The sequence below is a fragment of the Dipodomys merriami genome, unplaced genomic scaffold, assembly GCF_024711535.1.
Source record: "Dipodomys merriami isolate MVZ:Mamm:240054 unplaced genomic scaffold, mDipMer1.0.p SCAF_3, whole genome shotgun sequence".
Classification (NCBI taxonomy): Eukaryota; Metazoa; Chordata; class Mammalia; order Rodentia; family Heteromyidae; genus Dipodomys; species Dipodomys merriami.
In genome coordinates this window covers 49,926,918-49,940,864 of record NW_027204492.1, presented here as the reverse complement: position 1 = coordinate 49,940,864, position 13,947 = coordinate 49,926,918, and the positions used below count along the sequence as shown (strand labels likewise).

At 38.0% G+C, this 13,947-nt stretch overlaps 1 protein-coding gene across 1 annotated transcript; it reads left to right on the top strand.

The window, feature by feature from the left end:
- Positions 1 to 1,422: 1,422 nt before the first annotated feature.
- On the top strand, positions 1,423 to 13,339 carry LOC138839464 (synaptonemal complex protein 3-like). The gene is made up of 9 exons (XM_070039036.1): positions 1,423 to 1,496; positions 2,223 to 2,467; positions 3,059 to 3,125; positions 3,287 to 3,321; positions 4,562 to 4,679; positions 6,016 to 6,115; positions 9,090 to 9,188; positions 11,521 to 11,625; positions 13,150 to 13,339. Exons 2-8 carry the CDS (start codon positions 2,236 to 2,238, stop codon positions 11,602 to 11,604), a joined length of 735 nt encoding a protein of 244 aa, XP_069895137.1. The 5' UTR covers positions 1,423 to 1,496; positions 2,223 to 2,235; the 3' UTR covers positions 11,605 to 11,625; positions 13,150 to 13,339.
- The last annotated feature ends 608 nt before the right edge of the window (positions 13,340 to 13,947 follow it).

The following is a 13,947-nucleotide window of genomic DNA, read 5'->3' as shown; positions in this document are numbered from 1 at the left end:
GAGGGAGTATGGGAAGGGATAGGAAAGGGAAACAAAGAGGAGGCAACAATGCTTGATAAGAAATATACTCTTTATCTTGCCCATGTAATTGTAACTCCTCTGTACAGTATTCTCACAATTAAAAAAAAGAATATTCCAGAAACAGCAAAGAAGTATTAGGGATCTGATGGCTCTCATAGTATCCAAGAATCATACAATAAGAACATGCATATTGTATGAACTGTGGAAACAATTCCTTTGGTGGTAGCCTAAAGTTTATAAAAGAAACTTCTATGTTCACTTAGAAACAAACACTTTTCATCTTCATTTGTAAATAGAAACAGGGCCACGTTTTGCTTATAAATATCTTTTTCCACAGGAAAGACAATTTTCATGATAATCCTCTAATTCCTAAAGTTGTAAAAGAAACTATAAAATAAACTTCTATGTTCAGTTGGAAAGAAGAACTTTTCATCTTACTTTCCAAACAAGTATGTTTTCAATGTAAAAATTAAAAGATCAGAAGTTATAGAATGGTTATTATTTAAGCCAAATATTTCTATATATTAAATCAAGATTGAATACCTAGTAAGGAAACACTAAAATTTAGTATAACTAAGTGAAATATTGTTTCATTGGACATACTGTCAAATACAGAGGATAGAGGGACAGAAAACTTGGAGAATTAATAGGAGGCCGAGTAATCAGTCAAAAGAATGTCAACGGTCCAGAGAGGCAATGTGGTAGCTATAGAAGTGAAGTGTAGTAAGAACACAAGTTAGAATTAACGCTGAGACGTCCAACTGATAGTTGTTGTCCACCTAACTTCTAGCAGGACCCCACGGATCCATAAATGCCTATAGGCGGGTGTGTTATTTCCTGAAGGCATATAATGAAATGCTGTAGAAACTCCATCAGGATTTGCGTAATCTTCTCTCTGAGAAAGGTGGATAGAAGGAACCAAGACCAGATGGCATGTGTTATCTAATTGTGATTCCCAAATATGATGAGAGTTTTAGGTCCTGTGCCAAGCCTGTTTTTAGCAAGGCACTACTAAGGCAAAGAAGTTCTGAAACCAGCAGTCATCAGCCCATCTATTTATGACATAATCCTGCAGCACTGCCTCACTGCACAGTGCACCAGCCAATCAATAAAGAGGTACTTCTACCAACCAATCAGCGAGGCATTTGTGCCCACCAATGGCTTTGGGACCCTGTGCCAAGCAGGGGCCAAGTTTGGAAACGTGTGCAGTGCCTCAGACACCAGTGAAGGCGTCACGTGTGTGTCACGGGATTGCTGAGGTGGGTGGCAGTTGGCTGTCCTCGTGGCCACATCTTTGGTAGACTGTGAGGTTGAACAGTTTTAATGGTTTAACAGAGAAGAGGTAAAAATTACAGCAGCACAAGGAGCCAGGATCTGGAGAAGCAGGGTGGGCACAGTTCAGGAGAACTGTGGAAAACAAGTGAGTGATCGCGAGACAACTCCAGCCTACTCTGTTCTGATCTGGCCCACTGTAGGTGAGTAGGTGACTCTGGCCTAGTTCTGGCTGACTCTGGGCTACTCTGGCCTACTTGGCAACTCCAGCCTACTCCAGCATGTGATGTAGTTCCTTATTTGTGTCCTGGGTGGGCCATGAGTCCTGAGGGAAACCCAAGTCAAGATCCACATGTAGGGTGGACAGTTCCAGTTGTTTCTCGGTGGAATTAAGGGTAGGATGGGAGATTTTATGTTGGGACTCTCATGTTCGACCCCGTGGCAGGGCAAGGCCACCTCTCACCTTGGCAGAGGTTTGCGTCACTGGTGATGTGGGTGGGTTGGCCCTGGCTTCTTCTCTTCTCTCCCTCCATCCCCCTCCTCCTACCCACGCTGCACACCCTCTATTGGAGAAACACTGAGACTCTGGAACTAGAGGGCAGGGTTTGGCTTCTTGTCCTGCAGAACTGCACAAGCAGAAATCTGTAGGTACACTGCACTAATGTTGAAGGGTGCCAAGGGAGCACAAGTCTGCATGTTGGTCTAGAGATAGAGAGGTCTGGATAGGATAAGATGAGCCACTGGCCTCCAGTTCCCCACCTGCTCCCTTCTGGCTACCTCATCCACTTGAGTCTTCCAGGTCATGCCAGCCAGGTGAACCCTGGAAAAAAACATGGCCCACAAATGAACCTGCTTTCCCCATCCCTATCTCTTTATAATTTGTCAGTGAATTTTCAACTTTCTCAGCCCTCTGTTTTTGTTAAGTACAGAAAGACAACAGCGATGGAACCCAGATCAAAGAAGCACCCCAGGCCAGCTGGCCAGATGGCTAGACATGACCAGCAGAATGTGACCCCCAACCTCTGTAATGAGCAGGATGTTACCCCCAACCGCTGTAATCTGCAGGATATGACCCCCAATCACTGTGATCAGCAGGAGGTGACCCCCAACCAACATGATCAGCAGGATGTGAACCCCAACTGCAGTGATCAGCTGGAGGTGACCCCCAACTATGGTAATCAGCAGGAGGTGATCCCCACCTGCCACCATCAGCAGGTTGACCCCCCCAACCACCATGGCTCAGGTTAAACATCCAAACTGTGCAAGTAGTCCTTTTGAGCCTTGTGCTCTATAAGGCCTGTCTCGAATCCTATCATGTGGAAAACAATGCTCCACTCAAGTACAGGTCTAGGATCATTGCTTGGGATTCTAGGCCTTTTCAAATACTGAATATTGATTCTGAGACCCATGGAACTTGTGGGATTTTAGCTTTTCATTAAAATCTTACAAGATTGGGGTGGAGCAGAGCTATAGAATGTCCCAAGCAGATCTGGGTTTATGTATTCTTTACCTACAACATGTCTCCTAGGTAGGACCTGGGCTAACCTGACTTCCCCTCTATGAAGGTGTTTGGACAAATGTCTTTTTAAACTGTTCCAAGGCCCTAGCCTAATTATAACTGTAAATGATTCAATCCGCATATGTATGTTTTGATAACTTTGGATGTCAATAAGCCTAAGAATATTCATAATGAAGACACTCCATGGGAGATTGTCAAAACAGGAAATTACTGTAACAGTATTTTATTTTTTTCCTTTTAATGCAGCAAACAACCCAGTCATTCATATCAGGGAGAACACTCATGCCCTCTCAGAAGCAGAAGCATCAGAAGGGTAATTTGTTTAAAGTGATGTTTGCCTGATGATAAAACACTGCAGAAAAGTCAACTTCTCTGTGTTCTATGGAAATTACTTGACATGAAATAGTTCTTCTACAATAAGCATGGTGTTTTCCCCTTCATTTATTTGAAAACCTAATATGATTTTTTCTACAGAGCTGAATTGCAGGACATGTTTCAGAAATTACAAGGTAATTTTAGGAGACTTGCATTTCAAGAAACTGCTTTTAAAATAAAGATAATATGAAAAATGTTTTTAGTGGCCTTCAGGATTGTTTTTGATGGCTTGTTTTTACACACACAATGTTAAAGGTTCATCACATGGCTTTCTATTGTTGATTTTTTCTGGTTAGACTGATTTTTTTTAAAGAAGGTTCTTGCTATATAGGCAAGGCAGGCCTCTGTCTTGCATTCCTCCTACTTGATTCTCTCAAGGGCTGAAATTCATGGCCAACTATGCAGGGCTTAGATTTTCTGGCTTGTCCAATATAATTTGATGTGAAGGACTTGAATAAATAGTGAGATAACAATGATCCTTTAACTTTCTACAATTTGAAAGGTTAGGAAAATAATTGGATGGGATACTCTCTATTCTCTGTTTGGTCACATAATTTGTGACAAATGGTGCATTAAAAAATAGATGTTTGAGCCAGGCACCGGTGGCTCATAGCTGTAATGCTAGCTACTCAGGATTCTGAGATGTGAGGATTGTGGTTCTAAGCCAGACTGGGCAGAAAAGTCCCTATGAAACTCTTATCTCCAATTGACCACTCAAAAACCAGAAGTGGCATTGTGTCTTAAGTGGTAGAGTGCTAGTCATAGGCACTAAGAGGCTCAGGGACAGCTCTGAAGTCCTGAGTTCAGGCCCCACAACTGACCGAAAAAGAAAAGACATGTTTGTATTTTCATGACAGTTATTTTGATTATTTATTTTACTTTTCCATGGTTTTAGGTTAGTACAGATGAAATCCTCTAAAATAGTGATTGCTTGGCTATAGTACATAAATAACATGTGTTAGAGAACTAAACATTACAAGTTGAATACTTTAAACTCATGTAACATGCAGTTTATCCATGGTCCCTCTATATGTGTCCACAATTTGAAGCATATTCTGTAGATTTCTGAAAAATTAGACTTTGCAAATATTTTTCATAAAATTAAAAACTGCTTTGAAATCCTTTTGTAAATGTTGGTATATACTGTTTTCTTTAGCTATAATCTATATTTAAAATATAAAAATGAAGTACAGTCATAACATTTCAAAATTAAATTGTCAATTATGGTAAGCTTTTGCTGAAAGAGAAAAAAGAAATAATTGTGTCATTTAAAATAATTCCTATTTGATAGGTCTTCCCAATAAAACTACACTAATGTTCTTTATGCTTACTGTCTTGAAGGTAAGCACTAAAGACAAATTATTTTCAATGCAGAAAACATTATGAAGCTGCTTGCCACCAAGAGAAGAAATATAAAACTGAAAGTCAATACATCTTTCAAAGCCATTCAGGAAAAATTGGATGAGTTGCTGAAATCACACCGGGAGCGCAGGTGAGGTTGCTAGGGTTTTAGGCCATATGCTTTGTAACAATGTAGCAAATCATTGGTACTGCTATTTTTAGTGCTTTATCTGAAACTCAGGGCCTGATGCTGTTTTGTTCAAAGCTGGTATGCTGCCAATTGAGCTACAGCTCCATTTCCAGCTCTTTCATCAAAGAAATGTCTCACTTTCCTGCCCAGGCTGACTTTAAATTGAGATCTTCAGATCTAGTACCTGGGATTATAGGTATGAGCCAACAGTGCCAAGCATACACACTACTTTTAAGCAATATATTGATCTGATTTTTATTTCAAGCTTTCTTTTAATTTTTTTGTTTGTAATGGAGTTTTAACTCGGAGCCTCCTTTTAGCTAGGCAAGGACTATTATGCTTGAATAGCATAAGTAGAGTTTTTATTTATTTTGTTTTTCAGGTAGCATCTTGTATTTGTCTAATCCCTACCTCACACTGTGATCTCCCTAATTTCACTTCCTGCATACCTGCAATTATAGGCATGTAACACTATTGCTACCTTATTGTTGCTCGTTTGTTTTTTAAGATCAGATCTATAACATTTAACCCACCTGGCCTTGAAGAATGATCCTCTACTTTCTAGCTCCATCATAACTTGGATGATAGTTATCACCAGTACACAGAACCTGTCTTGATTTTACCACAGAAAATAATTATTTTCATTCAGTATCCTCATCTTATAATTGAACTGTGCTGCATTTCCTTGAGCTTCACAAAGATAATCTTTTTTTCAAATTTTCAAATATTAGTGCTTAAAAAGTTGTCCTCATTCGATGAATTCATTTTCTGCACTAAAGTTTAATGTCTCAAAAAATTAAACCTTCAGGTAACTGTACTCATTGACATGGAAAAATAGGAAATTGTATACCATAATGACGTATAAATTCAACTTTTGGTATAAAACCCTCTTTGTAATGAAATGGGGAACTGTGAAATAGTTTTCTATGGAATTCCTGGATGATAAATGGATGTAAAATTCTGAATTACTTACCTCAGGAAATTGTAATCAATAACACTAACCTCTTTTTGATCTTTAAGGTGTTTTGTATTCGGAATGTTTGTAACATTAGATATCTACTAATGTTTTCTAGAGCTAAAGAAGTTGAGGTTACACTACTATCACCCAGGCAGGGGCAATGATTCTTAGAGTAAGACTAAATAAAATGCTTGATTTTTTCTTACTTCCTTCAGAAATTTTAGTTGATATTTGCCCTCTTCCACTGAAAGCACAAAGCATGGCAAATCAAATGTGTTTTGAGTGTTGTTTCAATTTTCCTTATTGTTTTCAATCTATCACCATGTTTATTGTTTACAGGGAGAGGATTTATGAAGAATATGCTCTTGAGTTTGCTGCATTTGTGAATGCCTCTGGAGAAGACATGGCAAGAATTAAGGCAGAAGCAGATAAACTAGCTGTTAGTATCCAGATAAATGTTCTCCTTCACTAATCTATTTGTCCTTTGTAACAGTAGTTCATACAGACTTGTAGGACAGAAAATTGAGGATATGGCCCCAGATGTACAGAATTGATTCAAAGATGAGTTGTTTGGATACTAGACATACCTTTGATGTTGTTTGTGTATGTTTAGTAAGATGGCAGAATAGTTTCCTTAAAGTGGACCACTAGAATGTGGCCTAGTGATGTATCATAGTGATGATGTATTTAAATTTCAAATAGTCAGTAAAGATGTGGCAAAGCATTTGAAAATTCAAAAATCAGAGACTATACTAAAGATTTTTTTTTTTGTTACGAACTGAGATTTCAATTCAGGGTTCCTGCTTACTGGGAAGGATTTCTATCACTTGAACTATAATCACATTGACTTGAGAGAGGGAGAGGGTACAGTTTGTGTGTGTGTGTATGTGTATGTGTGTGTGCGCGTGCACGTGTGCGTGTGTGTATATCACTAATTACCATTCATTACATGCTTCTATTGAGAAAGTGAGGATGTGGGGTTGGATATTCAACATTGAATAACATTCCAAGGAAAGCAACATCCCAAGACTACTGAGATACAGCACTGGAAATTAATGCCCACATATTGCAAAAATTTAATAGTAAAGCATAGTACCCATGAGCCTTGACTACGGACAACACTGTTTGTCATCCATTGAACTTTGGTATCTGTACAACCACAGGCAAGTAAGCTATAAGCCTTTGTTTCCTTCTCATTAAAAGCGGACATACTTAGAGGCCCTAATTTATCAGTGCTGTTCTTTTTTTTTTTTTTTTTTTTTTTTTTTTTTTTTTTACAATAAATGAGTTTCTGTTTAATAACTTATTGAATAGCTTCAGAATAAACTTTACTGAGCAATTATTAGGAATGATAAGATGTAGTAGGTTCCTATGTAAGAGACTTAGTGGCTAGTGACTTAGTGACTGGGCTGTTTTTAGGTCATTGAAGGAGAAATGGAAAATCCAACATTGAAAAAAATAAAATGCATTGAATTTTATGTTCTCAAGAACCAAATCTTATGTTGTCAATTTTGTTAAGAAAGATTTGTAAGTGTGGAGATTGGTAAGGGGAAACAAAGGAGGAGGCAACAATGCTTGATAAGAAATGTACTCATTACCTTGCCCATGTAATTGTAACCCCTCTGTACAGTGTTTTCACAATTAGAAAAAAAGAAGCAAGTGTAAGAGTGAGAAGAGATGAGCAAATACAGCTAATAGCACTCAGTGTGCACAACAGAAAGCTGAACTATGAAAGTTGAAGAAATGTAAGATGAGAGAATAGGGGTGAATGATGGAGGGTTTACTGATCGAGATGCATTGTATATATAAATTGACATGTCCTATGAAAATCCAGAAAACTTTAAAAAGTAAGGGTAGTTTTCATTAATCAGAGACAGAAACATGTAATTTTATATGGTAGTGTAAAACAAAAGTTATGTAAATTTGGAGCCGGGCGCTGGTGGCTCATGCCTGTAATCCTAGCTACTCAGGAGGCTGAGATCTGAGGATCGTGGTTCAAAGCCAGCCCTGGCAGGAGAGACCATGAGACTCCTATCTCCAATAAACCACCAGAAAACTGGAAGTGGCATTGTAGCTCAAGTAGTAGACCGCTTGCCTTGAGCTGAAGAGCTGAGGGACAGCGCCCAGGCCCAGAATTCAAGCCCCACAACTGACAAAAAAAAAAAAAAAAAAAAAAAAAAAAGTTATGTAATTTGGTTATAACATTTCTTTTTTTTTTTTTTTGTTTGGGGCCAGTCGTGGGGCCTGAACTCTGGGCCTGGGCGCTGTCCCTCAGCTCTTCAGCTCAAGGCTAGTGCTCTACCACTTGAGCCACAGCGCCACTTCCGGCTTTTTTCTTTTTGCCTATGTGGTGCTGAGGAATTGAACCCTGGGCCTCAGGCATGCAAGGCAAGAGCTCTACCACTGAGCCACCTTCCTAGCCCTGTTATAACATTTCTTAAAAGGAAAAAAAAAACTCTTTTTTGTGTCTATCCTGGAGATTAAACTCAGTGTGTACACCTGTATACCGTCCAAGAATTTTTCTTTGCTATATATTATTTACTGTTGAAAAATAATTTAAGATGTGGACAATTTGAAAGATTTTGATGCTTTAATATAACTGACAATTCTCAAAAGATTCATAACCAGCTAGAACAGCTCAAAAAAGCTGAAAAATTTAGAAATCAGAGATAATTAGGGACTTCCAGAATGGTTTCCCTGGTTTTTGCCTTTTCTGAGCATGATAGTCTCACTTTATTCTGCTAGCTGTCAGAGCTCGGTTCTTAGAGACTCTCTCAATTCCCCCTTTTTTATTATTGCAGAAAGCATAATTTTAATTTCTTCTCAAGCCAGAATATGCTGGGTGCTAGAAGCTAAACATTGTCCCTGAACTTTCTTGCTCAAAGCTAATGCTCTACTACTTGAGTTACACTTCAACTTCTGGATTTTTCTAGTATTTGATTGGAGATAAGGGTCTTATGGACTTTTTCTGCTCTCTGGTTTTGAACCTTCATCTTCAGATCTTAGCTTCCTGAGTAACTAGCATTATAGACAGCCTCCAGAACCTGGGAATTTTTAAAAAGTCTTATATCAATCAGAAACAACTATGTTTGAATTTAATGGAATTAATTTTAGTCAGTGTTAAATTTTTCATTTTATTTTTTGGTCATCTGTGGGGCTTGAACTCGGCCTAGGCACTGACCCTCAGCTCTTCAGCTCAAGGCAAATGCTCTACCACTTAGCCACAGCGTCACTTCTCGTTTTCTAATGGATCATTGGAGCTAGGGGTCTCCAGTACTTTACTGCCCAGGCTGGCTTTTAATGGCAATACTTAGATCTTAGCCTCCTGGGTAGCTAGGCATGAGCTAACAGTGCCCAGCTTCAATGATAACTTTTTACCAAATTTTTACATGTCTTCCTTTTGATTCTTGCAGGCTATCTTCCGAGAACAACAGTTGACTTTTCAACAATATGTAATTGCTCATAACCAGAAAATGGAAGCCTTCCAAAAGATATGCCAGTGTCACTTCAAAGTTTGTGTTATCAGAATTTTTTTTTTAATGAAGCTCTCTATAAATGCAGAAGAGAAAATTCTGGTTGTCTTTCTAAAATTGTGTTTACAAATGGTGTGTTCATATATCTGAAATTCCTCAACATTTTTTTTTTGTTTGTTTGTTTTTCTCTGTGTGGGGCTTGAATTCTGGCCGGGGCACTGTCCCTCAGCTCTTCAGCTCAAGGCGAGCGCTCTACCACTTAAGCCACAGTGCCACTTCTGGTTTTCTAGTGTTTTATCGGAGATAAGTGTTTCATGGACTTTTCTGCCCGGGCTGGCTTTGAACCACGATCCTCAGATCTCAGCCTCCTGAGTAACTATGATTACAGGCGTGAGCCACCAGTGCCCTGCATCAACATTTTATTCATAGCAGTGTTGTTCCAGTTTGACATACTACTAAGGGTTCATTTTCAATTTTAGGATTCATTCATACTGGTCATATTAATCAAAACAGAATTGGTAACCTGTACACATTTCCCAAAGATGTAGATATCCTGCTGAAAACTGATAATAGTTTATTAATAGTTCCTTGTTCCAAAATCTGTATTTTATCCCTGCATTTTTAGATGAGAGTATGAATCCTGAATGTCATGTACTTCCTAAGTCATTCATCACACATTAGTTTTTTTCCATATTATTGAGTAGAGAACAAACTCTTTATATGGCTGCTTATAATGATATGTCAGGACTTAGACATAAAGCAGAGTGAAAAAATGAGCTGAGGACTGACAGTTTGTCAGTGGAGAATTTTCTACAGTTATCTGTGAATCTTATCACAACTTGAAAGACACAGTAAGCTCTGGGTGGTGCTGTTGTGCACTTAGAATTTGAATGTGTACTCTGAGTCCCTCCACCTCTTTTATCTCTCCTAATATTATCCACTTCCCACTTCTGTGATTTGTTTTGTTCACATTCCTATTAAAACTTCACTTTTCCAGCTAATTAAGATTGTTGAAGCAAAGTTGTTTAAAAATAGATATTCTGTATACCTAGAACATTTGGTACACACTAAATAGAATACCTGAAACATAATTTCAAACATTTCTGCATAGCAGATGTATTGTTGTAGTCCTCCATGAGAACCAATCATTAATTAACATGCAAGTTTGGGAGAGACTAGTGTTAAAATACTGTTAAGTAATGTTAATTGAAGTAGCAATATTTTGCCAGGTCCTGGTTGATGACTACTGTAATCCTAGCTACTCAAGAGACTGAGATATGTCAGACAGCCTGAGCAGGGAAGTTCTAGACTCAGGACAAGCATAAAATAAAAGTACCAACACTAGCATTACTTGAGTCCTGTTTTTTAGTACCCTTCCCACTAAGTTAACATGATCTTCTGTGATTTTCACTACTTCAGTGGTGGTTCTATCACTGATCCTGCATTAGTTTAGGACCACCCCATTCCCTACCTGATTTGTTCAGATTTTCCTGATGTTAATCCTTAAAGATCATTCAATGTGATGATCCTAGTCAAAGGTTTTCCCTCTTTCACAGTGGTTAGGACTTCCTCTTTTAAGTTTGTACATGTGCAGACACCCATTTGTAGTGGCATCCCTTTCAAAGGTCTATTTGCTACAGCTTTCTTTCTTCTCACCCTTTCAGGTCAGATACTTTCTCCAACATCACTCCTTTGTCTTTTGTACTTTCTTGATATTCTCATCCTAGAATACTTATAGCTGATTGATTTTACTTATTAAAATTATATTCTTCTTTCTAAGCACTAGATGTTAATCTCAAAGCATTTTGTGTTACTTCTATTGCTATAGTCATTTATTCATTCAGAAACCAAATTCCTCATGTCATACATGTTTTAAAAATTATATTTCTGTTATAAAGGTGAAGTATTGATGGGTTACAGTTAAATAAGTCAGGTAGAGTGCATTTGCTTTTGGACAGCATCACTCTCTCCCTCACACTGTCCAAGCCTGATACACATTTTATAGTTCATTTTCAACATAGCATCTAGTGAGTACCACTGCTACATTTGCTCATTCTTTTTCCCTCCATTATGTTATACATATTTAAGAGTGCATTTTAACATAATCTCATTTATTTTTCTTTATTCATCCAGTTCACAATAATAGTCTGCTATTCTATTTGTAGAAAGTGTTATGATGACAATATTTCACTTAGACACTCATTTCTGTTTTGCTTTAGTGTATATATTGATCTTCAAGTACTTCTCAGAATATTTACATTTGCAATAAATGCCGAGGATCAATTGAATGTATATGCTTATACCTTTTGAAAAGTTACTCTTTTGAAGTGAAAACTGATGATTTCTATCTGAATATGGGCTTTTCTTTTAGAACCTTAATGATCTGGAAAATTTTCATGAAGATGAACTTAATACTGAAAACAATACATTACAAGAAAATATGAGCTCAATGTAAGCATGAATTTGAATGGACAGAGTAAGTAGCATATTTTTAAAATTCTTACTCAAAAATTGATTTATGTATTTAGTATTTTATTTTATGCAATATCTATTATGAGTTCCTAAGTAGTAAACACACATTTAACATCTCTTCTTTAGTAATAGGGATTAGAGAAGGGACTGGTACTCAGCAATCTCTTATATATCTGTTATTCTTGTAATTTTTTAAAGTAGCTCACCATCAGTGAGAGGAAAATGTTCTAATATTAGCTTCAATACATAGCTCTAATGTGGCTCAAAGATTGCATTTGTAGGTATTGCATCTCTTTGTTCATGTCCAGATGCCATTTTTGTAAAATCTCAAATGAAACTTTGAATGATATTGTCATACCAATTCCAAAACTGTATGTAAGGAGGTTCCAGCCTGTTGTTAGTAATGATGTTTTTCTCAGCACTACCAACAAACTCTTAATACTAAATATGACATTTTGTGTGTGTGTGTGTGTGTGTGTGTGTGTGTGTGTATTCTAGGGCTTGAATTCAGGGGCTAGGGTCAGTTTCTGAGCTTTCGTGGCCCAAACTACAGCTCAAATTCCACCTATATGGGGGGAGTTAATTAGAGATAATAGTCTGTGGACTTTCCTCCCTGGGCTGGCTTTGAATCATAGTCCTCAGCCTCTTGAATAGCTAAGAAAATCTGAGTGAACCACCAGTTCCCAGCTAAGCTGATGTAATTGTTACTGTGGTCGCAGTGTGTCAACATCACTCATAAAAGTTAAAAAGCACAGCTTGGGGGGTTAGATTACTTCTTTTTCAAGAAAGCATATAAGATACAATTTATATAATGTACACAGTTGTGTAAAGAATTGCAAAGTTACAAATATATTCAAAAGAAATTGAGATTTAAAGGAACCGTATTGTCCAGACCTAAAAACATTCTTCTATGGTTAGTCCCATGCAGAGATATACAAGCAAAGGGCCCTGGAGAAGGAGGACACACTTCTTATTGACAGGATTGCCCCATTCCCCTGATGTTAATGCTCCCACCAAAGTTACCTTCAAGCCATCAAAGCCAGCTGAATACTGAGTGGCAGTGGGTCACCACAATCTGTTCTGGCAAGGTTAAGCAGTAGGTTGTTCCAGCATACAGGAAGTGGGACCTGAACAATGTACAGCAAGTCAACCTACTCAATTTCCATAGGTCCTTCTCCAAAAGATAGCGTAGTCAGTATTGATTTTAACGTTTGTACCCACCGAATTAAGGGGTCCACCAACTTATTCTTGTGCAGGGAAGACAGACAGATCTTAAAACCCATCTGCTTTACCAAGTAGTGTAAATAATGAGGGAAGTATTTCAGACAAATCATATTTGAAACAAACACCTAATTATACTTACACTTATATTTTGTGTCAGATAATAATGGCCTTGAGTGAGCAGCATGCTTTCAGTTAAACAAGTGTGAGAAACATATTTGTTCTTTTGTTTGTCTTAGTCATATTTCCGTTCCCACCCATTTCTTCATGTGAAAACACTCAAGAATGTCTTTACACTTCCATGCAGGTTCACCACAGTGCTCTCCTAATTTTGCAAACTGAAAGAGTTGAAGAGCATTTGAGACATGAAGGAATACACCTTGAGAAATGATAGTATATTAAAAGTAAAGCGGTTCTAGGCGACTTCTTGACCAAAGTCAATGCCTTGATATTTACATGCAGAAACCCATTTTTCTTAGCTGTTATATGAAATCCCTTCACCCTCCTCCTTTGTAATAGAATTGCTGTTGTTTTTACATATTACAATGTTTGCTTAAAAATTAATAAAAGTTCATTTGCTTTTCTCCAAATGTCTGTTTTCATCATTTATGTTTTGTTATTTTGTTAAGGGGCCCAATTTTCTGATATGAAATCTGATAACAACTTAGTAAGTCATGGAGATTTCTCACTTTATCTCCAGGAGAATCAGGCCACAGGGGTTGCAGGCTGACCCCACTCTGTCAATGTCTGGGCCAGTTTCAGAAGAGGTGCTGGCATGCAAGAAGAGAGGAGACTAGGGTCCATAGCAGCAGCTGCTCAAGCCAGATACAGCGCCAGGGCACTTCTGTTATTTCCCCTGGGCACTGCAGACTTGGGGCTCCCATAGTTGGGTAGACTTTTAGGAAAAGGTGAAGGGATTTGAAAGAAATTGTGCCACCTTATCCAACCTTGGGTGAGTACTCTTGGAGCTCCTACTTATTTCACAAATTTCCCTTGTTCCCCTTCCTGCTCCATAGAGGCAATTTTTTGGCACCATTTAAGGTGCAAGTCAGAGATTCAATAAGACTTACCAACCTGAGGTATTCATGTTCATCTATTAGACTTG

Coding starts and splice junctions, on each gene's coding strand:
- LOC138839464 (XM_070039036.1), top strand. CDS start 2,236: ATGGAACCCAGATCAAAGAAGCACCCCAGGCCAGCTGGCCAGATGGCT. Junction 2,468..3,058: donor GGAGGTGACCCCCAACTATG/GTAATCAGCAGG, acceptor CTTTTAATGCAG/CAAACAACCCAGTCATTCAT. Junction 3,126..3,286: donor GAAGCAGAAGCATCAGAAGG/GTAATTTGTTTA, acceptor TTTTTTCTACAG/AGCTGAATTGCAGGACATGT.